This window comes from Carcharhinus amblyrhynchos, chromosome 3 (genome assembly GCF_965287045.1).
Source record: "Carcharhinus amblyrhynchos chromosome 3, sCarAmb.v2.hapA, whole genome shotgun sequence".
Classification (NCBI taxonomy): Eukaryota; Metazoa; Chordata; class Chondrichthyes; order Carcharhiniformes; family Carcharhinidae; genus Carcharhinus; species Carcharhinus amblyrhynchos.
The window spans coordinates 109,175,573-109,195,198 of NC_137326.1; the positions used below are offsets into that span (position 1 = coordinate 109,175,573).

The 19,626-nt window shown below is 38.8% G+C and overlaps 1 protein-coding gene across 6 annotated transcripts in view; it reads right to left on the reverse strand.

The window, feature by feature from the left end:
• Window positions 1–19,626, reverse strand: part of dis3l2 (DIS3 like 3'-5' exoribonuclease 2) — a 260,531-nt gene that overhangs the window by 166,943 nt on the left and 73,962 nt on the right. For all 6 annotated transcript variants that reach the window (XM_080185679.1, XM_080185682.1, XM_080185678.1 and 3 more), the window contains 4 exons: window positions 17,429–17,678; window positions 12,972–13,108; window positions 10,527–10,774; window positions 7,183–7,356 (listed from right to left, as the gene is read on the reverse strand). In XM_080185679.1, the coding sequence (XP_080041805.1) occupies window positions 7,183–7,356; window positions 10,527–10,774; window positions 12,972–13,108; window positions 17,429–17,678 (809 nt within the window). The remainder of the gene's footprint in view (window positions 1–7,182; window positions 7,357–10,526; window positions 10,775–12,971; window positions 13,109–17,428; window positions 17,679–19,626) is intronic.

A 19,626-nucleotide genomic window follows, 5' to 3' on the forward strand; every position in this document is an offset into this window, starting at 1 on the left:
CAACTCTGAGAAGGATGTCAAGGTCTTGGAGCAGTGAAAAGGAGATTTACTAGAGATGAAAGACTTCAGTTAGCTGAAAGATCACAAACTGGAATTGTATCTTTAGAGCAGAGAAAGTTAAGGAAAGATTTTCTAAAAGTAATCAAAATTCTGAGGGGTTTTGTAAGAATAATTAAGGTGAAACTGCTTCTACAGGAAGTAATGTCAGTACCCTAAACCAGAAGAGAAATTAGCAAAACTTACTGTAAACAATTGTTTGATAGTACAGTACTTGTGCGTTTGCATGCATGCATTCTAAACATGTCTTGGTACTTCTCTTAGTCTGCCCCTATCCTATATCGTACAATTTCCTTATACTTTCACACGTCTTGCCTTTGTGCACCTTATTTGTCTTTTCTATTTTTGCTTGCTCATGCTATCTCCCTGCCATACCAGTGGACTTTGCAAACACATTCGTCCCAGCCCGGTAAGAACTGAAAAATTATAGACAGTGTGTCAGCTATCTTCTCTCTGATTTCTTTCAATGGCTAAGAATGAACAGAGAACAGTGACTTAAACATGAAGTTCCTCTAATAAAAAGGATGCAAAAGGCTCAGAGCAGAGGTAAAAAGGCACATTAGAGAAGGAAAGAGGAATTATGAGAAAAGACTGGCATCCAACAAAAAGGGGAATCCCAAAGTCTTTTATTGGCATATAAATAGTATAAGGAGTAGGGTTGATTAGAGACCTAAAAGGGAATTTGCACATGGAGGCTGACGTATTAAATGAATACTTTGCATCTGTCTTTACCAAAGAGGTAATTGCGACCTAGGGCATGGTGACAGATGAGAAAACTCTGTCACTAGGAGGGTTTAAAATTGACAAGAAGGAACTATTGAATAGGCAGTTAGCAGTTAAAGCTGACAAGGCACCAGGACTGATGAGATGCATCCATGGACGTTGAAGGAAGTGAGTGTTGAAATTGCAGAGGCGCTACCACTGCCATTATGCACATAAGGATAAGTCCTAGTGATTTCAGACCAGTCAGTTCAACTTCAGAGGTGGAGAAGCTTTTAGAATCAATTATTCGGGATAGAATTAGTAGTGACATAGAAAAATATAGGTGGAGCCAACATGAATTTCTAAAGGAGAAATCATGTTTAACTAACTTGCTGGGTTTTTTGAGGAGATAACAGAAAGTGTGGATGAGGGTAATGCTGATGATGTGGTGTACATGGACTTTCAGAAGGCATTCAATCACTGAGAAAAGTTATAACTGATGGAATAAAAGAGACAATAGCAACTTGAATGCAGAATTGGCTGAAGCAGAGAGTAATGGTGAATGGATTTTTTTTTGGACTGGAGGAAGGTTTGTAATGAAGATCCCCAGGGTCAGCATTGGGACCCTTGCTTTTCTTGATATATATGTTAATGGTCTAGATCTTGAAATGCAGGGGATAATTTCAAAGTTTACAGATGATATGAAACTTGGAAGTAATGTAAACTGAGGACAGAGTAGAACTTGAAAAGAACAGAGACAAGTTGATGGGTAGATAGATGGCAGATAAAGTTCAATATGGAGAAGTGCGAGGTGTTGAATTTGGTAGGCAGAACATACATTAAATAAGGAGTAAAATTATTAAGTGGCTGTAAGAGAGACCTGTGTTTTTATAATTTGCACAAATCATTGCAGGTGGAAGGACAAGTGGGGAGAGCAGTTAATAAGGCATATAGTATTTTGAGCTTTATTAATAGGCTGTAGAGTACAAGGGCAAGGAGGTTATTATGAACTTATCCACAACACTAGTTAGCCATCAGCTGACTTTGTAAGCAAATGTACAGTGTAGTTCTGGGTGCCACACCACTAGATGGATGTGAATGTACTGGACAAGAGTGCAGAACAGCTTTACAAAAATGGTCCCAGGAATGAGAAACCTCAGTCAGGAGGATAGATTGGAGAGGTTGGAACTATTCTCCTTGAAGAGAAACTGGACAAATCAAAATAATTCGTATGTTCAAAGTGGATAATGCGTTTAGAATGTATGCAAGGATGCTTCCTGCAAGTCTTTTTCTAGTCACCCTATCATTGCATATTTCGCCAAATGATCTGAAAATTTCTCTCTCTATCCTCCCCTTGGCTATTTGCTGGGCTGAAAGGCTAACAAAAAATTATAACATTTCCTTCCTATTTCTTAATTCTGTCCATTTCGCCTCTGACGTAACACAATTCCCTAAGATATCTGATATTTTAGCACTATTAGCATCCACCACCACCACTCGCCAAGCCATTTCTCCCACCCTCTCTTCCTTGTGTGTGTCAAGTCAGAGCTAAAATTTACTATAATGAGGTAGAAAGTGTCAAGCTTGGTTCAACGGTAGCATCCTTGCCGGTTCATGCTCAACTCATAGATCATAGAACATAGAAACCCAGCAGTGCAGAAGGAGGCTATTCGGCCCATCGTGTTTGCATCTACCACAATCCCACCCAGGCCCTATTCCCATAATCTCACATATTTACGGTGCTAATTCCCCTGACAGTAGGGTCAATTTAGCGTGGCCAATCAACCTAACCTGCACATCTTTGGACTATGGGAGGAAACCAGAGCACTTGGAGAAACCTACGCAGACATGGGGAGAATGTGCAAACTCCACACAGACAATGGCTCGAGGCCAGAATTGAACCCAGGTCTCTGGCACTGTGAGGCAGCACAGTGCCACCATGCCATCCACTCTAGAGACTTCAGAGCACATATTCAAGGCTAACATTTCAATGCAATACTGTGAGAGTTCTGTATAAACAGAGGTGCTGTCTTCTGGATAACGCATTACACTGAGGTTTCATCTGCTTTCTCAGGTGGATAATCCCATGACATTATTTGAAAAACATCTGGGGTGTTCTCCCAGTGTCCGTGTCAACTTTGACTTCCAAACAAGAGCTAACGAGACAAATAATCTGGCTATTAATTCTAAATTTGGAAATTGCTTTCGGGATGTCATAAGGTCTTGAAAGATACTGTATAAATACAAAATCCTTTTTAACAGAAAGTATCAACAGCATTGAGCAATCAAGTGACTGGAAAAGGGTAGTGTCCTCTTGCTGGAGGAAGTGCCATGAAAAAGTGCATAAGCTCATTGCCAGTTCATTTTCTAACTTTTTAGTTTTGTTTAAATGTTTAGCATTCACATACATACTGCTCAATTTTCTGGAACATAGCCCCACAGTTTGTTTTCTTAGTTTTACCATTTAACTTCTTTGATATCCACTGCCCTTTCTACAACTGAGTGTTCAGCCAAAAACATCTCAGTGTCTGCAATTTCCCACCCCTCTCCAAAGATTCGTGCTAAAGAGCAACTAAGGAAGCAGCAGGGCTTCAGAAATGTCCAGGATACATTAGGATACTTATCAATACAGGGATACAATGGGGTATTTTGGCTTTAGTCTTCCATTAATTTTTTTGTTTGCAAACTCAGAAAACAGCCTTCAATAGCACAGCAAAAGTCCAGAGGTTTCAGAACTCTTTCTCATGAGATCACCAAAGTAATTTTTACTTCAAATTCACCTCAATAACGTATCTTTTGTGATAAATTTGTAGGAGTTGGCTTGTCAGTTATAAATTCTTTCAACTATTTAACAACACAGAAAAAGTATTCCAGTGCTTTCCCTTTATTAAACTATTACTAGAATTATCTTTCTCCACTATTCCTTAGTTATAGCAAAACAAACTTGTGCAATTTGACACATCCATCCACTTGAGCAAAAACACAGCATTAACTGTAAAAAAGCATTACAACATCGTTTGATGCTAGAACTCCACATTTGCCTTAAAAATAAGAAGTGTTTCTATGATGAGAACATCAAAATAAATTCATTTATAAGACATATGTATATGTTTTTGCTGTTAATTATGCAAATTCATTCAAAAGGTGTCGCACTATAACAGTCAAATACAATCGAGTTTGAGGTACAGCCTGCAGAAACATCATAACAAAAGACTCATTATTTTATTAGAATTAACCATTAGGAAATTGATGTTCAATTTACAGACAAAACCACAAGTTACTTTTTAGTAAACTAAGTTAGTATTTCAAAATTAATGTATGGTATTGAATCAGACAAGAATATCTAATTGTTCTGGATAGTTTGTTTTGATTTGTTTCATGATTTTTGTATTTTTCTTCCAGAATCTATACTGGCCAAGTTTCCAAAAATATCTTTGCACCTGAAAGCCATCATATTACTTGCTGATTGCTATCCAAAGTAGTCAGTTTTCAAATGGCTGTTTTACATGCATGTCTCACAAAACACTGAGATTACCATAGCAACAAGAAAATTCTCCAACAATTGTAATGAACAAAGGAAAACTTAATACCTCTCAAAATGTTTTAGAAGTTCTTTTGCAACTTGGGATTTATTTGAAACTCTTTCTGCAGTGATCAAATTATATTGAAATTCTTTATATGAAATTAGTGTAGATTTTACAGGTGTGGAAAAATGTCTCCATTTGTCTTTGACATGACATCACAAGGCTGAAGGTTACCAATGGTTTGCACTCTATTATACAACTCCATTCTCTTCCACATTCGTTGCTGATGAAGACAATGGGCTGACAAGATGCAGGTTTTGCTGGAATCTGTTTCCTCAAGACCTTTCTTCCCAGCCAGTTTAGTTTTTTGCTTCTACTTTCCTGGACCAACACTCCTCAAAACAGTCAGCCTTCAGAATTCAGTCATTCACAAATTTCTCTCAGTTGGCTGCATTCTTGTGCATCATCTTCATATCTCACTTGCAGATGTCCTTACAGTGAAGTTATGGATGCCCAGGAGGTTTGACGTAGTGGCCAGTTCCTCATAAGGAGGTCTTTGGGTAGACAACCGTCTTCCAATCATTGAATGTCAGCACTGACTTTATTGGCTTAGTAATGGGTAGCGCATTATAGAACCTCCAAGTTGGTGACCTTAACCTACAAAGAGAGGCCAAGGATACATCTGAGACAGCAAAAGTGGTAACTCTTCAGTCTTTTCTCTTGTCCAGTATTATGTAGAGGACTGCACAGAAAACACAGACTTGTCAGACTTGCGGTTTGGTGTTCTCAGTCAGGTTGTTATTGTTCTAAACTTTCTTACTTGGGCATAACAGCTGCAGTTTTAGCAACACATTTGCTGATTTCAACATTAAGTGACAGAACGCAAGTGTTTGTAGAGCCTAGATATGTGAAGCAATCAACAATGACCAATGTCACTTTGTTAATGCTGATAGATGTCCACAACTGACATGTTTTTAACACACAAATCCTGAAAATGCAGAATTATATTTTTCTATCTCTTACTTTGACAAATGGTCTTCTTCAATGTTTGACTGTAGTTCAACTTCTACACAAATGTGATATATATTTGGAGTTCCCTAGAGAAAATCATTTTGGATTATTCCTTAAGAATTTACTTGAGGGATAAATTATCCATGGAATTATCACTGGTGAAAAACTTTGACTTCTACTTACTTCCTACTTTTTACAGCTCTCACACACACATGATGGGGGCGAATTTCAGCCTATGTTTACCGTCACAGAGAATGGCAAAGCAGGTTGAAAATCCATTGAAAATTGGGAAACACGATTTCCCTTACTCCTCACCAGTAACACAGCATGGCCTCACCTTCCAACCCACCCCCCCACCTCCAGCTGCTGCCACCACCACTAAATAGCCATATTTTCAGACAGTTTTTCGCTGGGGTGGGTGCAGGCGGAGCCCTTGAGACCTCTGTGGTAGGGTAGGGGAGGAGATTATTTCTTAGGTCTGATTAGTAGGGCCCCGATCTCAGTGCAGCCAGGTTTACCAGCGTGCTTAAGACATGCCAGCATGAAAAAGACAGCATGAAACACGTCCCTTGTTTTTTTTTGTAATGTCATAAGACGTGGAAAGAAAACCTGCTTGTCCTCTGGAGAGAAACATGCCAGTTTTTAGTCAGATCCTGATACTTTGCCATTGGCTATTAAGATTTTGTGGTATATCTTGTTGCTTCTATGTTCCCTGTGCCCTATCCTGCTACACTATTTTTGTGTGCCTTGCACAATTCTTACTACCTTTATATATGTCCTATTCTGTATGTTACTTAAACCGCTCCTCTAAGCTATGGGCTGGATTTCACAGCTCCTTGCGAGGTGTGAATTCAGCAGGGAGACATGCAATATACGGTGGGTGGCTATCCCACTGCGCCTTTTTGCCCACTCTCAGCCCTATCCATACAACTCAGTAGGCAGGCAGGATAGTAATGCACATTCCCCTCCCCCCATCTTTTTCTTTTAATGTTGCCCCCCCCCCCCCCCCCCCCGAAGGCTGATTTAGCTTAATTCATCAAATTGAAAAGCAATAGCATCATGTGCAATGCTGGTTTTATATTCTAACGAAAGCAATTTTAATCTTGTTTTTATTCAATTTAAACCATTCGGAAAATTGATGGTTCAGGATATGATACAATCATATCCTGAACCATCTGATTTGACACCCATCTGATTTTATTCTCCATTGAAGACAACGAATAACATTGGATGGTATGCAAAAGTAGCATTCTATCAGATCCTGCGCTGTAAGTTGCCATAATTCAATGATCACCCAAAGAGGTAAATGGTCCCTAATTTAAAAACTAATCTGAGTGAAGGCACTTTTTATAAGTTAGTACTGGACTGAAGTATCAGCTTAGAACAGATCATTTTCTCAATTCCTGGAAAGGGGCTTGAATCCACAGCGTGTTGGCTCAAGTAAAAATGAAAACAACTGAGCCAAGCCAAATACATGATACCCATAGAAACACCTACAAAACTACTACCTTTAGGAAGAGGTCAACCACATGCTCACAAGCTGGGCAGTAATACTGTACAATCACTAATACTCAACATAAATTGTTCAATGAATATGCAATACACAGATTGCTACAAAATCTCATCTGATGCACTTGCTTTTGGGATTTGAAGTCTCATTCATTAGATTCATGTTGTGAAGGACATTAGTTTGTTTGCTTCAAATTTAAGCCTCAGCACTGACATTTAGTTTCCACTAGTCAGAGTCTGTAACTCCCTCACAAATAAATTACTTCCCCAGTTAGTCAAATTTCCAGTTTAAGTTTCAATTTCCAACAAATACATAATCAAAGTATACATGGCAGTTAAAATAACGGTAAAATTTGCTTTTATATTTTATAGCACTTACCGCAAGTCTTTACGTTTTTGCAATTCTTTTTTTGGGATAGTCCATGGTAGAGATTTTGGCAGACATTCCAGAACCTCATCAGGGAAGTCTGAGAAATCCACATCATATTCTATAAGGATGCCCTCCGTTTCAGGTTCAATTTCGCCAGCTTGTCCTAGATTTTTGCTCAAGTGCCTGTTACAAATAAACACAAAATAAACAATGTTGTACTGTGCATTCACTTTGCCATTGCCTTTCTTTGTTTTTAGGGTTTCAACCCTTTAATCGATTTGTTATGATACTTGGCTGAGTTAGTTAGGTTAAGGATTAAATCTCAACTAACATTGTATCAACTTCCTCAGATCATTAAACTCTATTTGTGTCAACATTGACTCAGTGTTAGCATCTGCATCTCTAAGCCAACAACAACATGCATGCACACAGCACCTTTAACAGAGGAAAACACTTCAAGGCACTTCACAAAAGGATAATACAGCAGAAATTGACACCAAACTGAATACAGAGCCAATAAGAAGCCAAGCTAAAAGTTTGGTCATAATAGTAGGATTGAAGAAGGACCTAAACAGACTTGAAAGGGTAGGACAGACTTCGACAAAGAATTAAAGAGCTTAAAGAAGCGACTACCATAGGAAGATGAAAGGAGTAGGGAGACAACAAGAGAAAGGTCAGTGAGCATAGACTGCTGTGCGAGTAGAATTTAGTGTGGGTTTAGGATATGGGCAGCAGAGTTTTGGATGAACTCAAGTTTATAATGGATAAGAAATGTGAGGTTGACCAGGAGGGCATTTGAATAGTTGAATCTGGAGATAAAGAATGCTTGGACAAGCATTTCAGTAACTGATAGGCTGCAACTTTAGGTGCTATCCTTTCCTACTTTAATTCTCCTGCCATCACAGTTCTCCTAAAAGAGAACAACCCTTGACACCCATTGTGCTTGCAAAGCACCATCCAACTTCAACCTTCTTTTAAATTCCACCAGTGGAATTCTACCACACCGGCTGCCATGGGAATCTGAGCAGGTGAAGGGCTGACAATGGGAATGTCCATTGACCTTGAAAGGGATTTTTCGGTCTTGGGTTGAGCTAAGCTGCAAAATCTCACCCCATATGTTGTTGCCTCCCAAATCTGTTCCCATGCTTCCCAGACTCCGTTTGAATCCCTCCAATCAGATTTCCGCCTGTGCCACAGTACAGAAACAGCACTTATAGGATAAGTAAAAGGCAAACTTTTCTTTATGGTTCTTTTCACCCTTTCTGCACAGTTAACCACACCTAATTCTCCAATGCCTCTCCATTGTCAGAGCTGGCTGGGTGGGAAAGGTCTCTCTAGTTCCATTGTTAACAATGTAATCATAGGCAGAGAACCGTGTGCCCTGGCTTCTCTTCATATTCCCATACTGTGATCTCTGTTCTCCCCAAAACTCAACCCTTGGCCCTCTCCTATTTTTCATCTAAATGCTCTCCTTGACAACATCTGCCTAAGCCAAAGCATTACTTTTCACACGCGCACTGACAATACCCAACTCTACCTGAGCATCACCTCTCTTAGCTCTGCCACTGTTGTTACATTATCAAACAGCTTATCTGATATTTCATTGGATGAACAAAAGTGTCCTCTGACTAAATAATGGGAAGACTGCAGCTATCCATTTTCTGTTCCTGCTCTAAACTCAGTTCTGTAGCCACTGACTCAGTGCATTTTGCCTGGCAACTGTCTGAGATTAGGTCACACTGTTTGCAATCTTGGTGTCACATTTGATCCCAAGATGAGCTTCCAACCTCACACCCATGCAATCATTAAGACCAACTATTTCCAATACCAACCACCTCTAACAATTCAGTGGCAACTCAAGGATTAAATGGGAGCTGCATAGCTTGTCTACACTCCTTGATGGTTGCCCAGCAAACATCAAATACATCAGTTTTGCCAATGACCTATTGGGACGGTGACAGGGTTGGGGGGGGGGGGGGGGGGGGGGGGGGGCGGGGGGGGGGGGGGGGCGGGGGGGGGGGTTCCTTGTTATCAGATATATCGTGCCCGATTAGTAACCCAGAAGCAGGCCAGGGGCAGGAGGGGCAAGTGGGAGTGGGTTTGCTGAAAGCCATTTTGCTGCCCTTACCTCCTACACCTCAGCTTCACAATCCACCTGCCCAACCCTCCACGCTGTGGCCCCCCACCCCACCATCACTCACCTTTGACCAAGGGTCCATCGATAATCCAGTCTTTTGGTAGGTGCATGGCTGGTAGCGTGAAAGCAGTGAGAAGTTTCCAGCCTCTGATTGGCTGAAAACTCAGCAGATGGAAATTCCACTGCTGCGGTCCTGAATCCCAGGGAATGCCCAATGTGGGCACTTCATACAGTGAATGGACGGGGCCAACTAAAGGCAGCCCAGTGTTGCCTTACATTACTCAGTGTCATACTTTGTCTTATAATGTTCCTGTGAAATGCCCCAGGATATTTGATTATGTTAAAGCTGCTATATAAATATAATTGTTGTTGCTAAAACAAGTGAAACAGGTGGTCTTTGTGATGGAGAGGATACATGTTTGGAAGCTCAACTCTGAATCAAATAAGAGGCTAAGTTTGCACATATCTAGTTTTGTCCGAGACAGTGGTTGGAGCAAAAACAATAGCATTGGTGGTCATTCTTCATGATTAATTGGAGGCAGTTATGGTTCATTCAGGACTGGATATCGGTAAAGCAGGTTGGAAACACAAGAGCAATAGAAGAGGTCAGAGATGATGTAAAACCATTGTCAGCACATATGTGGAACCAATCATTGGATAATGTTACTGAAGGACAGTATGAAGCTAAGTATTAGGAAGAGACTTTGATAAGGTACTTGAAGCAAAAAACAGCTACTACTGCATTAGTAACAGTGGAATCAAGGACACATCAGTCCAGTTGAATTGAACAATGGAAGAAAGGTTGCACAAAATGGAAAGAAGAGAATTAAAAATAAACAACAGAGAAGAGATGAGAGCCAGAGTGAATGGCTGTGGGGAACAGGCAGCAAATAGAATTGAGACTGATCTAATTGACTGGCAGAGAATACCTGAGAGGCTGAACAGTCAATGCTTGCCCCTATTCCTTTTAAAGTACCAACAGAAAGCAAACATTTTTCCTACGTGTGTCAGCTCTCATGTTTTATCATTCCACAAATTAAGTTATTTTCTTATGGAAAATGATTTTAAGTAGACATTAAATAGACAAATGCAATTGAATTGTACAGTTTAAGAAACACCTTTAAGCACCATGATGGAAAATGCTGTTTTTAATGCAACACTATTGTTTGTATTTCACTATCAATTTTGCGCACACGCTGCAACAAACCGTTCATACCCATCTGCAAACATGCTGTCGTCCCTCCAGTCCACAATGCGGCAAATAAAAAGAACGTTCCCATAATCTGCAGGCCTGGTGGTTATATCTTTTGGGCAATCTTCCAAAGGTATCAAAATTCTAGGTACTCTGTGATCAACAGGTGAAAACATGAAGAACTCCTTGTAAAGTTCACTGTTTTTATCAGACAATGGTTTGATAAATCCGGTCACAGCTCTGGAATGTTTCTTCTCCACAATGTAAACAACCTATATTTATGAGAATAGCAACATGTTATTCTTTACTCTTCAATCATCTTCAGATTAACAAAACAAATCCATAATAGCATTTTGAACAATCATTCAAAACTTACATTTGTAAGCATAAACTAATTGCTTATTATTTGACTGTAATAAGTGCTTACAAGCCACGTTCCACAAAGTTGAGAATTTCAACTATAACAAAGCATAGTAAAGAACAATATACCCTGCCCCTCCAAGAGTTTTCACTCTTGAATATAGGGATTCAAGCCTGAAGCATCTATATTAGTGATGCTGCTTAAGAGATTAAAATTGGCCAGGTCACAAGAACTTATCTACGAATAGCACTGTGGGAAATTTCACACCCATCTAAGGGCATAAGATATCTCAATATTGCTATGATCAATTTTCATTAATCTAGTTTAAACTAAGAAGCCCACATCCTTGAAACAATTGAAACTTGAACCAACTGCTAAAGGATTCACTATCAATATGGCTGTACTGCTGCCCTGAAACCCAGAGTAAGAAGGCCTTAGCTTGAAAGAAAAGATGTAGAATCATTTTAGAAAGAAATAATAAATAGTAACAGTAAGAGGTCACTTGTGGGAGATATTTGTAGGCCTGTTACACTGCAGGACAGAACATACATAAAGAATTAAATGAGGTGTGTAAAAAAGAAGCCAAGATAATCGCGGGTAGCTTCATATGTAGGTTGGGAAAATCAGATTGGCAAAAGTGGCCTGAAAAATGAGTTCATAGGGTGTTTTCGAGACAATTCCTTAGAGCTGTACATTCTAGAGCTAACCAAGGAGCAGGCTACCCCCGACATAGTAGCGTGCAGTGAGACAGGATTAATCAATAAAGGAGCCTCTGGGTGATAACAATCACATGATAGGATTTCATGCAGGTCCATGACTAGTGTGTTAAACCTAAATGAAGGCAACTATGTGAACATGAAGGCAGATTTGGATAAGATGAATTGGGAAAACAGGTTAAAGGTAGCACAGTTGAGTTGCAGTGGTAGACTTTTAAGGAGAAACCTAATGACACTCTGAAAAGACTTATCCCAGTGAGAAAGGAAGGTTCGTAAAGCAAGATGCATCATCCTTAATAAATATCAAAGTTGAAGATAGCAAAGCTGCAAAGATTATTGGTAGGTCAGACGATTGGAAAGATTCTAAGAACCAGTAAAGAATGACTAAAAAGATAATAATGATGCAGAAAGCAGAATATAACAGAAAGCTAGCTAGTAATATAAAACAGATAGTAAAAGTTTTGAGAGGTATTTGAATAAGAAAGCAGTAGCTATAGCTTGTCCTCAAGACTGAATCCGGGGGATTGATGATGGATAACGAAGAAAAGGAGGAGGCATCCAACACGTATTCTACGACTGTTTTCACAGTGGAAGACTTCAAAAATTTCCCAAATATTCTTGAAAATCAGAAGGTGATAGGGAGGGATGAACTTAAACCATCAGCATCACCAGAGAAAGGATGTAAGGAACCCAAAGGCTGCTCAACCCAAAGGCTGACAAGTCCCCCGGACCAGACAGCCTGAATCCTAAAGCCTTAAAAGAAGTGGCAGACAGGTAGCAGATGCATTGATTATAATCTTCCAAAATTCTTTAAATTCTGGTACGGTTCCGATGGATTGGAAAATAGCTAATGTAACACCTTTATTTAGGAAAGAAGAAAGGCAGAAAGCAGAAACTATGGACCAGTTTATGTAACATCTGTAATTGGAAGGGTACTTGAATTCATTATTATGGTTATTGCAGATAAGCAAGATAACAATGATTTGATCAGGCAAAGCTAACATGATCTTGTGAAAGGAAAATCATGTTAACAAACCTGTTAGAGTTTTTCAGAAAATAACATTCAAATTGGATGGTGGGGAATCAGTAGATGTGGTGTACTTGGATTTCCAAATGCCATTTTGATTATTTAATCAGACAGGCAACTTAAAATCCCAGTCAACTGCTGTTTAATTAATTAAAACGAGCTTCTTGATTGTGTTAACTTGTGGGTGCACCCACCAAAGTATTGTGCCCAATGTCTTCCCACACAATATTATGTGCTTCCAAGTCAAACTTCATACATAAAATTCTGATCCTAGTGTCCACTGCATGCTACTGTGACTTCAGATCATTAGTCATATGTAGGTGAACTAAACAAATAAGGGGAAAAATATTTTCAGGTGTATTTACCTTCCCAGTTTTTTGAAGAAACCTATCTGGATGAATTCTTGCATCATTTACTATCATATCGCAAGACTGTTCTGGTTTTGAAGTTCGCGTTCTGGTGCCACTCTTATCAACAGGTTGCATTCCGCTTAATCCAGCAGCTACAAAATCAGTTTTTTTAAAATCATAATTCTGTATAAATAGGAATGCTTCATTTTTTTCCTATGAAATGAAACTAGGTTACAGAACAATTTTTGTTTACCCTCTATTTACAAGTTAGATGAAACTTCTATTTGTAAATGAAGTCACAAATTAATGAGCACTGGAGGCCACAAACAATGCTGCAAAGACCCTTAAATTGTAACCATCTGCCAATGAGACAACTTTAAAAATCTAGTCAATTATACGGTTCAACAAGCAGCCAGTAATTCAAACCTCTGCCTGGAAAAGTGAAGAAACAACGTTAAGTTTTTTCACTGTTCCTACATGTTTTATCCAGTTAATTATTGGTACAGAAAGTGAAAACCAAGACAGCAGGTTATGCTTCTGCGTAGCATAACAACACACTGAGGAACATAAACAAATGATTCCATGCAGTGTGTAGAAGCATTCATCTCATTTAATACTATGATAGCATAATTAGCTTTTGGATTGTGTCAACTTGCATAACAATGATAGTTAATTTCATCAATCCTTTTTAAAGGAGAAATAAAAGTCAATTTTCTAGATGGCCAAACAAAAGAAGCACAATGACTTCTCGCTGCAGACTCATGGATGGATGGTTTGAACGGTTTTAAACAATGGAAGATTCAAAAGATGGTCACACGGAAACATGGCACATATGAATCTCTAAGTTATGGAAAACTAAGGCTAATGGATTTGCCAAATAACTCAGCATGGAAAGCCTTAAAGCATCATACAGATTTCTAAGACACCAGGAAAGTTGGGTACAACCTTACTTGCAAACAACTGTGCGGTGACAAAGGAGAAGCCCATTGCAGCTACATGGATCTGAGATGGTACTAAAGAGTAACTGAATGCAATTTAAAACATGGCTGGACTAGATTTTCCCAATGTGTCCTGTGCTTAAACAGAGGTGGTGGTAGCAGAACAAGAAAAATGCTTTACAGTGGTATGAACAAACCTAATGGGCTTGGCTGAGAAAAGAACCTCTGATGGCATGCCTACTCAGAAGTTTCAGTCCCTGTGAAAAATCTAATTGTAATTCACATTCAGCTGAAGAGTAACCACTAAAATTGCACCTGGAATTGTAAGGATGGCAGTCTAAGTGTGAAAAACCATCGAATTTACATCAGTATGACTTACAATGCAACAGTAAATAAAGAATTTCTTCTTTCAAATGATTTCACAACAAGCTGAGATGTGAACTTTAGAACTGTTTCTAAGGTAACAGTTGAAAAAATGGTTTTCAAGTGCTCTTTTACTTCAGAGGCAGACACATGCTTACAGACACTGCCTTTTTACTGTTTATACTGGAAGTTTAACAAAAATAATGGTTCACCAAAAATATTTATGCAGCTGTGGTGTTTATTTATCCATATCAAAAGCACTTGCTCACAGCCTCTGGGTAAAAAGCTTAGAAACTACTTTCCAAATTTCTTTACTCATCTTCCACCACTTCCGGACCCACACCAAAGAAACCTGAATGAAGTGCATAACCTCTGATTCAGTGTAAACAATGATCATTGTGCTAATTGTGTTAAATAAAGGATCTCAACAAGCAAATTTATCACACTTCCAGCAACAAATGTCGAAATCATGCCATGTTTTCCTACCAAATTTCATGGAACTGGTGGCTTTAAATTTTGTATTCATAAAACAGCAAATCATTGTTAAGAAATAGGTTTAAGTTTTTAAGTTTATTTATTAGTGTCACAAATAGGCTTATGTTAACACTGTAATGAAGTTACTGTGAAAATCCCCCAGTCACACACTTCAGCGTCTGTTTGGGTACACCGAGGGAGAATTCAGCATGGCTAATGTACCTAACCAGTTCATCTTTCGGATTGTGGGAGGAAACCAGAGCACCCGGAGAAACCCACACAGACACAGGGAGAACGTGCAGACGCTACACACACAGTGTTCCCAAGCCAAGAATCAAACCTGGGTCCCTGGTGCTGAGAGGCAACAGTGCTAACCATTGTGCCACCATGAAAAAACTGCCAACATTGAAGAAATTCAAAACTGTACAAATCATAAATAGTCAGTTATAGTTACTTATAGGGGTAACAAAGCAAAAACAATCAAACATTTGAGAAAAACAAAACAAAATTCTTCAGTCACCATCAATTCAACAGTAAGTGGAATACATACTATTGAAAATGATGTGACGAACAATAGAAAATTATAAAATATAGAAGAAAACCCAATTAAAGTCCCATTTTCTTTGCTTCAAAAATGTACCTAACATACTTTTTGAGAGAGGCCTGCATATTGGGAAAGACTAAGACTTGTGTTATCATACGACAAGGTCAGCTTTTAATTATACAGCACCTTCAATATAAAAAAAGTCCCAAGTAATTTCACAGGAACATTATAAAGCAAAATTTGATATTGAGTTGCATAAGGTATATTAAGGCAGAAAGCCAGAAACTTTGCAGCATAGCTTTTTTTTAAATTGTTCATGGGACACGGGCATTGCTGAATCACAGAAATGTCACAACATAGAAGGCTAAACCAGTGCCTCATACAAGTACAAGAATAAAATCTTGCTACAATTGTACGGGCCTTTGATGACACTACACTTAAAATACTGTGTGCAATTTTGACTTCCATATTTAAGGAAGAATAAAGCTGCGTTGGAGACAGCAAAGTGCAGCAAACGTTCATTAGATTGGTCTATGGGATGACAAGGATGTGGGGGTTAGGTCAAAAGATGTGCAGGTTAGGTCGATTGGCCATGCTAAAATTGCCATTTAGTGTCCTGAGATGAGTAGGTTAGAGGGATTAGGGGGTAAATATGTAGGGATATGGGGGTAGGGACAGGGTGTGATTGTGATTGTGATTGGTGCAGACCTGATGGGCCCAATGGCCTCTTTCTACACTGGAGGGTTTCTATGATTCTTCAATGATAGGATTGTCTGTGATAAGAGGCTGAGTAGATTGCCAAAAAACATCAACTGGTCTCACCACACAAACACAGTGGCACCAAGAGCAGGACAGGATCTACATTCGCTGGAGTTTAGAAGAATGAGAGGTGATCTCATTGAAACATTCAAGATTATGAAGGTGCTTGATAGGGTAGACGCTGAGTGAGACATTGCTTCCCCTGACTGGGAAATCAAGAAGATGAAGGGGCCAATCATTTAGAACTGAGATTAGGTGAAATTTCTACACTTGGGATGCAAATCTTTGGAATTTTCTACTCAAGGATTGTGGATACATAATCATTGAAAGGCCAAGATAGACATATTTTTGGTCTCTCAGGGAATCAAAGGGTATAAGGAGCTGATGGGAAAGTGCACTTGAAGCCCAATATCCGTCATGGTCATAAAGAATGGCAGAACAGGTTCAATGGATTTTATGGTTTTTTTCTCAGCTCCTATTCCTTTTATTATGTTCTTCGCATTATAGATTTTTGATAGCTTTTTGCCAAATCATTGGATCCAAAAAAGTTTCCTTGTAAGAGGGGAAGCACATTTCATCTTATTTACTTCGTTCTTGCATGTCATGCTCTCCTTCCTCATTAGCTTACCACCTGCCCCTACACCTGTTACACATTGGCAACATTTTCTATTTACAATATTTGATTTATGAAAGAAATCATACATCAAATTGACCTACTACCCCAATATAAACCTTTGCTGAGGCCCTGAAGTTATTTTGCTAACATTTGACCAAGTGCCTTATTCTGGTTCCATTATCATTTAAGGAACTGAATATTTTGACTGATTGAAATAATAAACGTTATTACATAGTTGGCTGCAACTATGAAAGGACTAAATTGCAAAACCGTTAAATTCATAGATCAAACATTCAGGTTAATGTGCATATATTGCTATAAGAATCTTATTCAAGAACCATCTACGTCAAGGTTGTTATCTCACTATTAAAATCAAACTATGGTATAATTACAATTTCCAAGGGTTTGTTTTTGAAATAAACTCTAAATTTGGACTTTTAAGTTACTAGTGTAACAAGTAGTTCAAGGTGGAAATAAACATCTTAAACAAACCAAATCAATAAAATGCATAATACATCGTATGTATCAAAACAGGCTTTTATGCATTTCTACTTATTTAGCAAAACAGTCATGGCAAGATACTATATACTTGAAATTTGTTACAAACTGAGAGATATTTAAATGTAAATCACCAATTAAATGTCTTTAGCTTTTTCAGCAAGAATTTGGTAGTCCACAATAACACAAAATTGCATACCTTCCAATTATTTATTTCCTAATTAAAATGAAATAAATTGCAGTTCAACTTAGAAAGATTTACTGACCAAGATAATCTCACCCTTTTCTGAAGGACTGAAGTTCATCTTGCTAACACTTCCACCAAGTCCGATTTTCATACTCATTCCATTATCACTCTCATCTTGGCTGCCATCATATTGTTCTTCAATAATTACATCAGGACTGGTTTCAAGTATTTTAACTTTATCCTGGGCTGGAAGGTCCTCAAAGTTAACATTATTAACTTCACCAGGAACTTCTGATTGAGCAACTGCATTAGTTTCTGAGCCATGTCGTTCAGGTATATTAACCTGCAGAAATACAAACAGAGGGTCATGAAAATTCTGCACTTTAGCAGTAAAATCTACATTGAACAAACTTGTCCAAAGTGCTGTTTAGCAAACAACTTATTAATTTATGTGCGTTCTGTTCAAAGGCAGGTTCTTGGCTCATCGTTTGCTGATGCCTAGTTGTGGCTACTTTTTCAGCAACTGTTTGTATTGTCTCCCACTGGCAGGGGTAGGGTAACGAAACAGGTCCCAAGTGTACCTCAGCTAGAATAGCAATTAAATCTGCATTGTTGACATTATTCTGAACAACACACTTGCCATTTGAGCTAACCCTTAGATAACAATCAAGAAAAATCAATTTACAAAAAATTCTTGAGCAAAGTAACTGCAATTAAACAAATGGCAAATCAAATGGAAAATAAAACAACACAATCAATTTTGACTGCTGATACATTCATTTGGCTGATGTTTAGGCCACCAATCAGAAAAAAAAAGCTTATATATGTATTGTGCCTTTAATGCAACAAATTTCACCGGATCTTTCAGAGGGTAGCACAGTGGCTAGCATTGCTGCCTTACAGCACCAAAGGCCCGGGTCCAATCCAGCCCTGGGTGACTGTGTGGAGTTTGCACATTTTCCCTATGTCTGCATGGTTTTCCTCTGGGTTCTCCAGTTTCTTCCCACAGTCCAAAGATGTGAGTTAGATTGATTTAGCCATGTTAACTTGTCCATCAATGTTAGGGGGACTAGCAGGAAAAATGCGTGGGGGTTATGAGGATGGGGCCTTGGTGGAATTGTTGTTGGTGCAGGCTTGATGGGCAAATGGCCTCCTTCTGCACTTTAGGGATACTATAAGAAGCATTATAAAATAAGGTCTGTGCTATGCCACAGAAGGAAAAACTTGATTAGATTACCAAGAGTTTGATCAAAGAGATAGGTTTCAAAAAGTATCTTAAAGGAGGAAAGCAAAGGACTGAGGCAGAAAAATGCATGAAGGGAATTCCAGAGCTCTGGTCCTAAGCGACTGAAGGCAATTATAGTTGCTCCACAAAAAACCAAAATTAAAAGAGTGTAGGCATTGTATAGACTTGTAGGGATGGAAGAGATTATGAGAGATATTGACGGGCAAGGTCATGGAAGGATGAGAACTACGATCAGGATTTTAAAATCAAGAGGTTGCTTGACAGGAATGTCAATTTAAATCAGTGAGAACTGGGGTAATGCTGAAATGGAACCAGCTGTGAGTTCAGACACAAGTAGTAATTTTTTTGATTTATTATTGTTACATGCATGGTATACAGTGAAAAATATTGTTTCTTATGCGCTATAGAGACAAAACATACCATTCATAGAATACATAAGAGAGAAGGAAAGGAGAGAGTGCAGAATATAGTGTTACAATCATAGCTAGGGTGTAGAGAAAGATCAGCTTCATATATGGTAGGTCCATTCAGAAGTCTGATGGCAGCAGGGAAGAAGCTGTTCTTGAGTTGGTACATGATTTCAAACTTTTTTAAAAAATTTTTTTCCCAGTAGAGCAAAGTGGAGGAAAATATGTCTGGGGTGTGAGGTCCTTGATTATGCTGACTGCTTTTCCGGGGCAGCCAGATGTGTAGAACGGAGTCAATGGATGGGAGGCTGGTTTGTGTGATGGACTGGGCTGCATTCACAACCCCTTACAGTTTCTTGCAGTCTTGGTCAGAACAAGAACCATACCAGGCTGCGATAATTTTGGAAAGGATGCTTTCTATGGTGCATCTGTAAAAATTGGTAAGTCGTAACAGACATGCCAAATTTCCTAAGCCTCCTGAGAAAGTAGAGGCATTGGTGGGTTCTTTTAACTATAGCATCAGCATGGAGAAACAATTTTGGATGACCTCAAGTTTATGGAGGGTTGAATGTGGAGGTTCAACCAGGAGTGCATTTGAATATAAAATCTAAAGGTAATGAATGCATGGATGAAGATTT